This window comes from Camelus bactrianus, chromosome 1 (assembly GCF_048773025.1).
Source record: "Camelus bactrianus isolate YW-2024 breed Bactrian camel chromosome 1, ASM4877302v1, whole genome shotgun sequence".
NCBI classification, from domain to species: domain Eukaryota; kingdom Metazoa; phylum Chordata; class Mammalia; order Artiodactyla; family Camelidae; genus Camelus; species Camelus bactrianus.
This window is the reverse complement of record NC_133539.1, coordinates 89,553,247-89,566,419: the sequence shown is the minus strand read 5'-3', so window position 1 is coordinate 89,566,419 and position 13,173 is coordinate 89,553,247. Positions and strand designations below refer to the sequence as shown.

At 48.1% G+C, this 13,173-nt stretch overlaps 1 protein-coding gene across 3 annotated transcripts in view; it reads right to left on the bottom strand.

The window, feature by feature from the left end:
• Positions 1-12,959, bottom strand: part of LOC105066647 (nacht, lrr and pyd domains-containing protein 1b-like) — a 33,758-nt gene extending 20,799 nt beyond the window's left edge. The window contains exons 1-3 of one of the 3 annotated variants that reach the window (XM_074368845.1): positions 12,660-12,959; positions 3,061-3,092; positions 687-731 (exon numbers count right to left, since the gene is read on the bottom strand). In XM_074368845.1, the coding sequence (XP_074224946.1) occupies positions 687-731; positions 3,061-3,092; positions 12,660-12,691 (109 nt within the window). In that variant the 5' untranslated portion in view covers positions 12,692-12,959. Of the gene's footprint in view, positions 1-686; positions 732-2,602; positions 2,676-3,060; positions 3,093-3,291; positions 3,913-12,659 lie in introns of those variants that run through there. The other 2 variants (XM_010952045.3, XM_045514519.2) reach the window with 2 other exon arrangements.
• Positions 12,960-13,173: the final 214 nt, after the last annotated feature.

The following is a 13,173-nucleotide window of genomic DNA, read 5'->3' as shown; positions in this document are numbered from 1 at the left end:
GCACTTGTTGTCACCTCCCTTTTTCATTACAGCCATCCTAGAGGGTGTGAAGTAGTAACTTGCTGTGGTTTTGGTTTGCATTTCCTTGAAATATACGGAGCATCTTTCATGTGTTTTTTGGCCATTTGTACATCTTCTCTGGAGAATCTGTTTTTTAACCCTATATCATCTAGCCCCCGCCTGTCCCTGCAGACGCACTCTGGCCCCGTCACCCTTCCCCTCACTCCCGCACCCCAGCCATCTGCCCTTCAGTCTCTGCGAACAAGCACTTACACTCTCCCTCACTCAGCCCTTTACACCTGTGAGTCTTCTGAACTGAGACGACTCTTCTCCTGGCCTTTGCCCTGTGACCCCAGTTCATCTTTCAGAGTTCAATCCAGCCATCATCTCCTCAGAGAAGCCTCCTGGGACTACCCCAGCCAAAGATAAATTCTCAGTTTCACTAAGTACCGCGTTTATCATCAAACTTTTTAAAGTCACTGATTTCACTAAGCTAGGTAATCATGAAAGCTTAAAATTTATTCAGCCCTTTCAAATAGAAAGATGAAAGTCCCTACCTTTCACTCAGATTGTTTGAAGTAAAACAGTACTAAATAAATAAATAAATTGTAATTTACCTTGCTATGAATTGGTTATTTTGTAAAAATTTCATTTGGGCATTTATCAATATTAATCATATCCCTTACCTGATTTAGAGTCCTCTGAAGTATCTAGGTTGGGGCTAGGGCAATCTAAATTTTGAGAAAGAAATAAAGTTTAATAGGATAAACACAAGGATAAAATAGAAGATTATGCTCATTTTTGTAAAAGCTAAGTCCCAAATAACAGAAGCCCTTTGTGCCATTCAACGACCACGTTAGACCCAAAGCAGTCTTGCATGTCAAACTGACGCCCCGTGAGCAATGGGAAACAACGCCATAGTCTCAGGGGAGACAAGATTTAGACAAAGAAACCTTAAGCCTTTTCCAATAGAAGGCAAACAGAAAAGCCAACAAACTTTTCATTACATTTCGTTGGGTCCCTGGCAGTCTCTATTTTGTACCAAAGGAGTGGCATTGTTTCTTTGTTTGATCAACTCAGCAGCTCCCTAAAAACATCCCTGGCAATTAAGTAACTTGACACCAGAAAGGGGAAAAAAAAAACAAAAACAAACCTGGTTTTAGATTTTGTAACTGAAAGGCAGACAGTGGTATTACTACACCAAAGAATCCATGTCCTCCCCAATCAACAGTCAATTCAGGAAAACAACTGTCAACAATTTAGTGAAATGACCCAAATGAGTTGACAGTAAGGACATGAAGTTGGCCAGATAAGGTGGGATCAGACCAGGGAGGACCTTGAATGCAATTAGGAAGAGCTGGACTGGGGGGATGGTTCTCCTACAGGCAATGACATGGAGACACAGAATTACATGAGCGCTTCAAGCTGGAGTGGGCCTTGGTGTTCCCCAAGATGTTGGTGGACACTGGGGGTTACTGATGATCAGGATGCACAAGACTTCAGGGAGCCTGGCATTAAGAGGCCACTGCAGAGATCCAGGTATGAAGTGGTGAGAGTCCAGGCCAGTGTGGGTGCCGGGGAAATGGAGACATTAGAGATAAAGGAGAAGAAGGGGTAACTCGCAGAGGTTACCAACAGTGTTAAATAGAGCAAGGGCATTCCTGTGCAGGGATGGACTGCTCCTCAGTTACCATACCCCTTGTCTGTTATTTATGTTCTGCTCAAGTAGACTGCTCTAGACCTGGACCTAGCACTCTTCCACTTGTTTGTTTGGAATATCCATCAACCCCCACTGGGCTGGTGAACAACAGAGGCTTAGTTACTGGTTGACTGATTCCCCCAGGGCACAGTCAGAGACTACTGTCCCTTCAATTTAATGAACATTGACTTAGTGTCCACTGTGTGGTGGGCATTCTGTAGAAATTCGGAGAAAATCCACACCCCAGCAAAGAGTCTATGGGTTAATGAGATTGTGAGGACAAGGAGTAGCCATGCATTAGATAGAGAAAGAAATCAAGACAATACAAAATGAAGTGAGGCTGATATTTTGCTGGTCCAAGAGAGAAGCTGAGACCACTCACTGAATGTGAGGGATTCAGCACTAGTCTTTGAATCTGGTTGATCTGAAACACACTTGGAAGTTAAATGTTGGGAAGGGAGAGGCATCTCAGCCAGACAGAAACAGGCAAAAGCAAAGAGAGGGATGGGGGAGGTTTAGGTCAGCATCGTGAAGCAGAAAGCCCGCCAGATCCAACCCCATTCGTGACAGATTCACGTCATCCCCTTACACCACACGTTCCAGACACACTTTACAAAAACTTTTAAATTTTCATCATAATACTTTTCTTAGGCAGGTTGTCATTATTCTGCTCTGGAAAAATGAACCACAGGAGGGATATGAAACTTGCAAAAGTAAGACAGTGGCCCAGAGACGAGCTGAGGAGTTTCTAAGCCACTCTGCAGCCAAGTGACACAGGTCAATGCCCAAAGTGACCTCAGAACCACCCCCCAGTAAGACACTGGGCTAGCTGTGCATGCAGTGCAGGATAAAGAGAACAAGCCAGAGCAAGAAATCCATCTCTACACACGGTTACAGACTTACCACACTCAAGCATTAAAGAAAAGACCTAGTCACTGTGCATGGAACGTTGATTGAATTCAGGTGACAATGCTTCTCTAATCTTACTTTACTGAATTTAAAATAAAGTTAAAAAGAACATTAGAACTAGAGTTTAAAAGGAGAGAGATGTAAGAGCATTTATTTTCTATTCTTAAGTTGTAAAAAACTACAAAGGCCCCACCCAATTCTTTACATTTCACTTTGAATACCTCTTGAAAAGATAATCTTAGAGAAAATTCTGAAAAGTTGCCATTATTCCATCATCCTAGCCTATTGATTATTTCAACTCATTTCTATAAGTCGGTGAATGCCTGAATGCAATAAAGCAATTGCAGCCAACATATAAAATGAATAAAGAAATCATTTTCTAAAGACACAAATGTTTCTCGCAGTACAGGTTAAGGTTTTGGATGACTCAGCACTGACTTGGAGTACCATACCTTTTTCTTCTGAAGAGGCACTGTGATCATCACTAGAACAAGAACAGAAAAACAGTTTTATAAATGGATACTAATTTTATACAAAATAATTATGAAAGTCTTCAAAATGATCATACTATGTTTCTCCAGAAATGTTACCCGTTAAACAACGCTCTCCCTCCTCAATCCTCCGCCTGCCCCTCATCTCCACCTGCCGCCTGATTCCAAACCACCCGGATAGATGGAACTTACCAAGCGTGCACTTGAACCCCTTCTTGTCCCGTCACACCCCCGGAAACGCCAGCACACACTTTCACAGTTTCACGATGTGGCACCTCCGTGCCCCGCCACGCGGCCTGGCTCTGCCGCGCCTTCTGCAATCCATCGTCGTCGCCCACTCGGCGCGGGCCTCCAGCCCCTCCCTCCAGCCGGCTCCCTCTGTGCATCCTCCTCCGGCTCCCAGGTCTTCTCACCCGGCCCCTCCGGCCCCTGCGGCCCCTCCCCCAGATCCAGCGCGCCTGAGAAAGGAAGGGCTCCCACAGCTCCCGTTCAATTCAATGGGCGGTCCTCCCCTCGCCTACGGAACGTTCCATCCTCACGACCGACCACCTAGCCTCCTTTCGCCCTCCTCATGCTGGTCTCACAGGAGGGCCTACAGTCGCGGCTTCCCACTCCCCAGCCTCTCCCAGACCCTAAGCCACCTGGCTTCTGCTCTCTCACGTTACCAAAACCACTGAGCGAGAGCCATCCAGGACTGCTGCCCGACAGACCCATCGGGCCCTCTCCGTCCTTAGTGGCCGCTATCTCTTTAGATGAAGCAGGTGACAGGCTCCCCCATGGCTTCCAGTCCCTCTCACCTGGTCTGCTCCCCCCTCACCCCCTCCCCTGTCTCCATAGCCTCTCCCCTCTCCACGTGCCCCATTGGCCTCAGCCTCCCAGCAATGGATGTGTCCCAGAACCACTTCACTGCACCCTCCTCAGGATGCCCCAGTGCTTGCTTTTCATGTCAAGGCTTCAAGTCCTAAATCTTTACCCCCTTCCCAGGCCTCTTCCCTGAGTCCCAGGTGCCCAAGGCCTGGGGGCACGGTGGGGAGAGGGGGTCATGTCAACACTTTAAATGAAATACTATCAGCACTTAACTAATCACTGCCCTCCCTTTCCATGCAAACCTGCTCCTCCTGACCTGCCTTTGCAGAGAATCACAACACCAGGTCACCAGACTAGAACCTCCAAGTCATCACTAGGTCCTGCTTCCTCTTTCCCAGCCAGCAATCGTGTCCTCCTAAGCCTTCTCCTACACATTTCTCAAACCTGTCCCCTCCTCCAAGTCCACTATTTCTGCTTCAGTTCAAGCTCTCTCTGCCTCTCATCTGGCTGGCTGATTATATTCTCCTAATCACCATCTTACTCTTGGTTTATCGGTTCATCCCTCATGTGACCTTGATTTGCATGAGCTGGTCATGTCTTTGCAGAGACCCCTTTGTGGCTTCTCACCACTTCCTGGCTGAAGCCTAAATTCCCTGGCTTGGCACCCAACGACCTCCACCTGGCTCCCTTGTTTCCCACTCTGTGTGCTTCCCCAGAGTGAAAGCTCTTCAGTGTCCCAAGGACACCCTGCATCACACACACACATAGACACATACACACACACTATTCTCTGAACCCTCCCCCGAAAAGGGTCACTGCCTGTGGACTTGCAGGTCACGCATTCCAACCATGTGCACTCCATGCACATGTACTGTGATGTTGGGGTACCCCCTGGTGTTGTGTGTGCATGTAAGTGACAGCCCTGCCCTCTCCCTTGATGCCCAAACCACTAGTCATCCTTTATGAACAGCATTTCTCAAGGCATGGACTGAGGACATTAGAATTCCATAGGATGCCTTCTGAAAACTGTTTTTCTGGGCCCTCTGAATCAGAATCTTTGATGAATAAATGAAAAGGCGGGAAGAAAACAACAATGGTGTTATTTGCACTTACGGATATTTAAAACCTTTCTGTATCTTCTCACTGAATCAACCCAATAAGCCTATGAAGGCCATTTTACAAATGCAAACTGAGGCTCAGAGAGGTTCATTAACTTCCTCAAGATCACACAGCTAACAAACAGAAGAGGAACACTTGACTCTAGGCCATTATGACTTCAAAGCCCCATAGCTGCCTGGTACTGTGTCTCCCTTCACTCTCCATCACTTCACCCCCAAATCCCAAACCTGGTAGTGAAAGCAAACTGAGGAAGAAGAGCACAAAAGCAGGAGACCAACTGCTTGCTCTTTCCTTTCTCTTCTTCACCCAAGTAAGTCCAGAGCCTCCAGATTTTGAAGACCTTCTTGACTGAAGATTTTTTCTGGTAAACCATTCCCAAGTATTTGGTATTTCCCAAGCTCCATGATTCTAGGAAAAAACATATATTCTCATTTTCAGACCTGAATCCTCTTGTTTCATAATCCTAAACTTCAGTTCAAGAGGTCAGAGAGTGGTAGTGAACCCCAAATCAGGAAATGTTTCAAGACACTAAGAAAGGCTAAAATATGGTTCCCAATGAAATGCATAAAAGAACTGGCCAACCACTGCATCTTTTTTCTCCAGACTTGTACCTCTTTAAAATTAAAAGGCAGTCCCACCTTTCAATTTTAAAATAATTATGAGAACACGTATTCAGAGTTAGCCATTCTTATTATACAAAACATGTCTGCCAAAAATCCACTTCTGTGTTGAGACAAAAATGCATTTTTCTCTTAACTGGCCCTTTCGTATTCCCCTCTCTACAGCTGCTTATCTTTATTTCCAGATGTGTGTACATCTGCCTAGATAGCAGAACTGCTAAAGCCCAGAAAACCTTCATGGAAAACCTTTATTTTTTCCATGTACTGAGGCTGCACGGTAGCAGGCCAGCTCTCTGTACCAAAACTCCGAACAGTTATGGGGGAAGAGGCTTTGATCCGAGGAGGGGGAGAAGTCCACCCACAGGGCAGCCGCAGGGTTACAGCCAGGTGGAGGGAGCAACCCCAGGGGAATCACAGGGCCCTAGCTGCTTGTAGTACAGCAGAATTTGCCATCCTAAAAATACATCTCTTTGGCATGTTACTTTATCCTGGTTTTTTCTAAGAAACAGCAGGCAAGGGGAAAGCTCTGAAAACCAAGTAGGAGTTACCCTTCTGTACCCTACAGCATTTACATCTGTAAGGGAAATCTCCATTTGTAAGGGTGTCTGAATCTGTACTCTTATCAATGGGGAGAAGGCAGTGACTTCAATCTGCATAACAACCTTACCAGTTTACCCAGCTCTTCCTGGTAACCTCCCACCACTAACTCTCCCATGCTCAAAGCCTTTAGCTGAGGATGGAATTTAAGGTGAGGGCTTTGGCAACTTTGGAGAGTTACTCAAGTTTTTCTGGGTCTCTCCCATGTATACCTGTTATTAAACTTTTGTGTGATTTTCTCCTTTATTAATCTGTCTCGCATCAATTTAATTCTTACACCACTCAGAAGAACCTAGAAAGGTAGGGAAAGTTTTTCTTCCTGCCTGACACACTGCATGGATGCCAGTTCCCCACATCCTCCTCCATTCTGCTTTTCCCATGTGGTCTGTTACAAGGAAAACCACAGCCACCATGGAGAAGAAGGCCTTCATTCCAAAGTTCACCATGTAACTTAGGGGCTGAAAATCAGTAGGGAAAGGGCATGGACACTTACTTAGTGGCAACTAAAATTCCTTACATTTTGATTGGACTCAACCAGGATGACTAAGTGTAATTTCAATGCTGCCTCATGCCTATCAGCTCCCAGGCCCCACCTGTTACAGGCCCCTCTCCCTTAGTGGGAGGAGAAAAACCCCGCATCTTGGTGCAGTAAAATCTGACCTGAGGGGTTCTTTCTCCCTCCCACCTCTCTGTACCCCAGCCAGACTGCAGCCAGGACAGGTGGATAGTAGGTGCCAGGAGGATTTCACTCAAATCTGGCTCTATAAGTAATAATTCTCCAGGTAAAGATCTAACAATTGTTGAAGTAAAAATAAAACCACAATATAATAGTTAATATTTATTAAATATTTACTGTGTGGCTGAACTCAAGCCAAGGGCCTCATGTGCATCAGTGGGCTCACTGCAACAACCTTTTTAGCACCTGACACTGAACTAATATTATCCCCATTTCACAGATGAGGAAATAAGGCTCAGAGGCCTTGGGTAACTTATCCAAGAACCTTGTCCATCTTGGGTGGACTGCAGAACCCATTTCACAACAAAAAGCCTAAAATTCTGCCAAGCAGATAACGACAAACCTTACTTACCAGTCTCTCTTCCTAAGGTTCCTACCGTCTGTGAAGGTATTCTCAACTATAGCCTTACAGTAACTAATATGAAGTTATTAGGCATAATTAAATCCATAATGAGCCCCAAATCCTCCTTTAACTTTCCACCAGAATTAAACCAAGCAGTGTTTTACTTATTTTAGCCCCTATCAACCTAGGAAATGGGCCAGAAGTTAAATGGGTAAAAGAAAGTAGAAAAGTTTATGTCAGTCACAAACAAGAGTTACTCTGCATACTCACGAAGTAGCTATACTTCCCAGAGCATAACCTCAACGGAAGTAACATTTGCTTTAATACAGATCTCTTTTCATCAACTGAAATTACCTCATAGGTGCTGTGCTAGGCAGAGGGGATATAAAAGTTAACATGTGACACATGAACCTTGCCTCCAAGGAAGGGGAGACAGATCAGAAAATAAACATATATGATGCAGGAAGAGCAAAGTAAAAGCAAATATAAGCTAAAGTTCCAGCCCACAGCGGGCTGTGATGAACTGGGAAGAACAGAGCTCTTACGCTAAGAACACAGGCATGAAACTAAGGCCGGTTAAGACATGAAGCTAAGGCCAGCTTGCACTTTCAAAGAGTGCTACCATCCCTCAAACAGGACCTAACCGCTAGACTCAGCAAAAAATGAAACGGAAAGGAGCCTACAAGATCTGCCAGCCCGACGCATTATTTTACAGACGGGGATATGGACTTTAGGAGAAGTCAGGTTAATAAATATCCAAGACCACACAGCAAGTTACAGAGACAACTTTACAACTTGTCTCAGGCCTCTTGGTTTACCTACCAATTGATTCATTTGCCAAACATGAACGGGTTATGCGCTAGGCGAGAGTGAACAAAGCAACTGGGTCTGTGCCTTTGAGCAACTGGGAAGACCGTCTTCTTGTATCTGAGACAGGAAGTGCTCCAAGAACACTTGTCTGAGATTGAGGAATTGGGGAGGGCTTCCTGGGGAAGTGACATTTAAACTGAGCCACAAAGGATAAGCAGGAATGGACAAGAGAGTAAGGATGAAGGTGGGGGTGGGAGTAAGGGGTGGTACACAGCTCTGTATGAGACAGGAAGGAGTTGATCAAGGTCCAGAAACGGAAGAAAAGTAAGTGTGGTCAAGGAAAGAGAGGCAGGAGATGAAGAGAGACGGGGGGGGGGGGGTGGAGAAACTTTCACTCTGTAACCAAAATGACGGCAATCCTGGGACACTGAGTGGCGATCACTCAGTTCGCTGAGTAGTCTCTGTATTTCCACTTTAGGAGAAATCTGAAGCTTGAGAGCCCAGGAGGAAGTCAACAATGCAGGGTCCCAGAATCTGCTGTCTTCAACTTCTTACACGGGGACTGCCTGACCCTGTGCCACAGGTCGGACACTGGCTGCATGGAGTCCAAAAGGCCCAAGCATCTTCCTAAAGAGAATCTCAGGGCCCCAGGTCACAAAAGCCAGACCAAGAATTCCAAGAAGTCCTGGTGCTGAATGACAAAACCCCCTCAGGGAACTAGGTAACTTTAAAGCACACTCCAAGGAAACTGCCTTCATTCAGAATCAAGCTCTGAAAGCCAACAAACAACACAGCCCCTTTCAGACCGGCTGGGACAGAAGGACTTCAGGCCCTGGGGAGGATCAGGGACTCTGCAAGGTGAAGAGGGGTGTAAACAGGTGGTGGGGTAGGACAGATGTGGGCACCATGAGTGCCAGTGTCAGTGCCCCCAGAGGACACTTCCCAAGCCAGGCTGGTTTCTTTTGTTCTAAGCATCCCAAAGAACACCACCTGCAGTCAGCTTGCCCGGGACGGAAGCCATCCCACCGCTTTTTTTTCTTCTGTGTTCAGGTCCCTGAATGAGAGCACCATCTCCTATGCTTCAGAAACACTTAGTGCCAACAAAGATAAAAAATGCACAAGCCCGGCTCTCCAGCTGACTCCTTCAGCTGGCCTCTCAGTTCCTTTTTTCAGTTACACCATTAATTAAAAAAAAAAAAAAAAAGGTGAAACAGGTAGGTCTTTGGGTACCAAAAGGCCAAAGAATTCACTGCATCATTATGTGTAATAGGCAAAACCTGGAAACAATTACTGTGCTCATCAAAAGGAGAATGGGTGAATAAAAGGTGACATAGTCATATAATGGAACCCTGTGGGCCATGAGAATGAAAAACTGCTCACACGCAAGCACGAGGGCTAACCTCACAAACATAATGGGATGATAATCTCACAAGCATAACGGCACAAGAGAAGACAGACACAAAAGGGTATATGCTGTATGATTCTATTTTTATTAAGTTTACAAACAAGGAAAACCAACTTCTGGTTCCTTTGGGGAAGACAGACATGACAGTAAGAGGACTACGAGGGGGCTTCTGGTTGACCTGGGTCGGGGTTACACAGATGTGCTCACTTTGTACTAATTCATCAAGCTGTATACTTAAGATGCTAAGTTTTCGGTACGACTGAATAGACATACAAAAGAAGGGTTTTCAGCATCTTGGAAAGGAAAAGTATCCAGGGCCTTAGCTTTGCAGCCCATGGATGGGACTGGAGAATGACCCTCGGGGGTAGGGGGCAAGGTGAAGAGGTGACCACATTGGGGGCTATGGCCCAAAAGGCAGCTGTGGGGTGGCAGGGATTAGGGGGAACAGTTTCAAGGTTTACTCCCTCCTTCTTCCTTGTAACTAACGGCCAATGAAACCTCTGTATGATGTACTCCAGAGGAAAGTGGGGTCAAGAGGGAAAAGGGCTGGAACTAAACTGGTTTAAGGGAGAAAGGAGGCAGCTGGAATACTTCCAGCAGTGAGGGGAGGAGAAGGAGAGGAAGGAGAGGAAGAAGGGGGACAAGAAAGCAATCGGAAATGCCCAGGGTGGACAAGAAGGAGAGCTGGCCTGGGGTGGGGATGGTGGGTGGGGGAGGTGAGAATTCCCATGACAGCCCAGTAGAAGGGATCTCTTCTCTACTCCCCTCCCTGAGTGAGCAGTGTCAGATATACATCCAGGTTCATGGTTTTATTGCACTTCTCTGCTGTGCTTTGTTTATAAGCCTGTCACCCCTGGGAACTAAAGGAATAAGAGGACTGTGAGTGAGTGTGTGTGAGTGTGTGTGTGTGTGTGCACTCGCGCACCTGCAGCCAAGGATTCCACATTCCCAGCATCTACGCACTGTTTGCAAGGAGAAAAGAATGTTCATTGGACAAATAAATGACAGAAAGAATGTGATAATTAGATATAAGTTAGAGACTTCCTCAGTACTTAAAAACCTGTAGTAACAGCTTAAATGGCCAAAAATGTGGGAATGGCTAAGTATCAAGAGTGTCATACTGTGCAGCTACTAGAAATCACAAGCAACAGTAGCAAACATCCGTAGGGTGCTTTACAATTTACTGAGAATTGCACCTCCTTTGTTGTTTGACACAAAATGCTATGGACTTTGTTGCCACACTGAAATGTGTAAATGACACATTAGCAACAAGCTCTCTGAAGAGGCCAGAAAGATCTGGGATGGTGGACTAACGAGTTTTCGCGGGGTGAGGAGGGGCCATATCTTAGAGTAATACTAGGAAGGCTGGTAGTTCTGGGGACAGGGGGCGGGGCAGCTGAGTTTAGTTAGCTCTGTCTATATAAATAACTGCTAATTTCACACACTATATTTCAATTCACTTCCTCTTTTTTGTTGTTGTTTGTTTTGAAGAACAAAACTTAACTTTAGCCATAATTTGATTCGAAGTTCTCTTTAACAGTCATTTGCAAGTGTTGCTGTTAAGTGACCATCTCTAAAGAAATGTTTTTGATATTCCATGGTGGGGGGTCCTAGTGTGGTTTTATTCATGCTCTAACTTCAAGAAATTAAACCGCAAAACCTATCTGCAACAGACTTTCCTAGGCTGTCTTCCTGACTGCAACAGTGCTTTAAAGAATAGACAAGAAAAAACTCAAAAAGACAAAACAAACAAAAACCCTTCTTCTTCCCTGAGAGAAGCTGAGCCTAATGTTCAATGATTCACGAAAAAAAATTATGAACTTTTTAACCCTCGGCATTCTCTTCTTCCCCTAGTTGTTACTGTGGAAAATTTATTTTGCAGTTACTGTCCCATAAGTAAGTTCTCTGCTGAGTCTCAAATCTTTGCTGAGCGTTTCCGCACTGCTCTGGGTGGACTTCCTGCAAGCACCTACCGCAATGAGAGGATTACCTAAAGGATGTATTTCACAAACAATCTATCACGTGTCTTCGGCTGAAATATTATATCCAATGCTAAAAGCCTACTTTTGCAGATGACAGTGGGGACCTCTGGAAAACTCGTTAGAGCATCCCCAAACCAGCTCTTAAAAGACATACCCACGTAAAAAGTAGCTGTTTTTAAAAGTCTGTGGGGCGCTGAAGACAGAGGCATTGGCTGCAGTTACAGTAATAGCAGAAACCCTCCAAGCAATGTTTATCTCGTGAGCAACCCCTTAGGGGAGTAGAGTGGCTGACCAGCGGGCAGCGGGGGAGGGCTCCACACATGGCCAAAGAGGGGAAATAATCCTGCTCTCAACACAGCCTGAGAGCAGAGGGGCCAAAGAGCCCATGGTGTTCAGAGAAACCTCCCAAATCCTCCAGGTGCGGAGGACGCAGACGCTCCAGAGGGCTGAAGCTGGAGGGCTGGGGGCAGACGAGGACAGCAGAAGACGGGCCTTGGGGGCAGGGAGTCAACCGAGGAGGCGGAAACAGCGCCAGTCCATTTGCGGAAAGCAAAGCGGGAGCCGCAGGGCGACCTGCCCTCCTCCACACCCACCCGCCGCCCGCAGCTGCTTCCTGGAGGATGTGGGCCCACCTGCAGCCGCCGCCGCCGCGCTGCCCGGGAGCAGCGGCAGGGAGGCGGTGGCGGCAGGGGGCAGCAGCACCGCCCGTAGCCCCGCCTCCGGGCCGGGCGCGCGGGGCCTCCAAGCTGCGCGCCGCCGCCTCCCGCGCCAGCACCTGCGCGCGACCCCGGTGCCACCTACCAAACCCAAGTGCAGCCGCCTGGGCCCCGTCCCCGCCCCGGGTAGGGGGTCGGAGTCAGGGATGGCGGGCGCGTCTCCTCCCAGGCTCCGTGCTCGCGCGGGGCAGGCGCCGCCGCGGAAGGGCGCTTTGTTTGTGCGGCCAGAGCGGGGATGCCAGGGCGGGAGTGGAGCCCTCGCCCCACCCAAGAAAGGGCAAAGCAGAGCCCTCGGTGGAGGGTGCTGAAGGGGGCAAAGCCCTTTCCCCAGGCGGCGATGCTGGGTCCAGCTGGCCCACCCCCACCCCCACTCTGCCCTTTCTCTTTCCGAACCCCCCGGCCCCCAGCCCGGCGGCTGGGCTCACCTGCTCTCCGCGACCCCCGCGCCTCCGCTCATCGTCGCCCGGTGGCTGGGAGGGGGCGCCAAACGCGCCCGGAGATCGGCGCTTGGCTCGCGCCTGGGCGCCTGCAGGAGGGGTTCGCGTGCAGAGCGCTGCCCCGCGCACCCGGAGGCGATCGACGCTGCCGGGGGGGAGGGAAGAGGGCGACCAAGAGCCACCGGGGGAGGGGACTGGGCGGGAGGGGGTGCCGGGCGCGCTGCTGCAGCGGCTGCCGGAGGCGTTCAGGACTCCCTAACGGAAACGCACGCTCGCCCGCGGCCCCGCGCGTGCACGCTGGCGTGTACACTAGCGTGCACACTGGCACACGTGCGCACAGCGGCCGCTTGGTGGTTGTTTACCGCCCTGCGGGAACTAGGTTTGGTGACATTAACGCCGAGGCTTCTGTGAAAGAGAAGGGCCAGAGCCATTCTGGAGGGGACACGGAGAGCTCATGTCACCCTGATTGGGATTGGATCCTTCTGTATCTGGGGATTTTTCA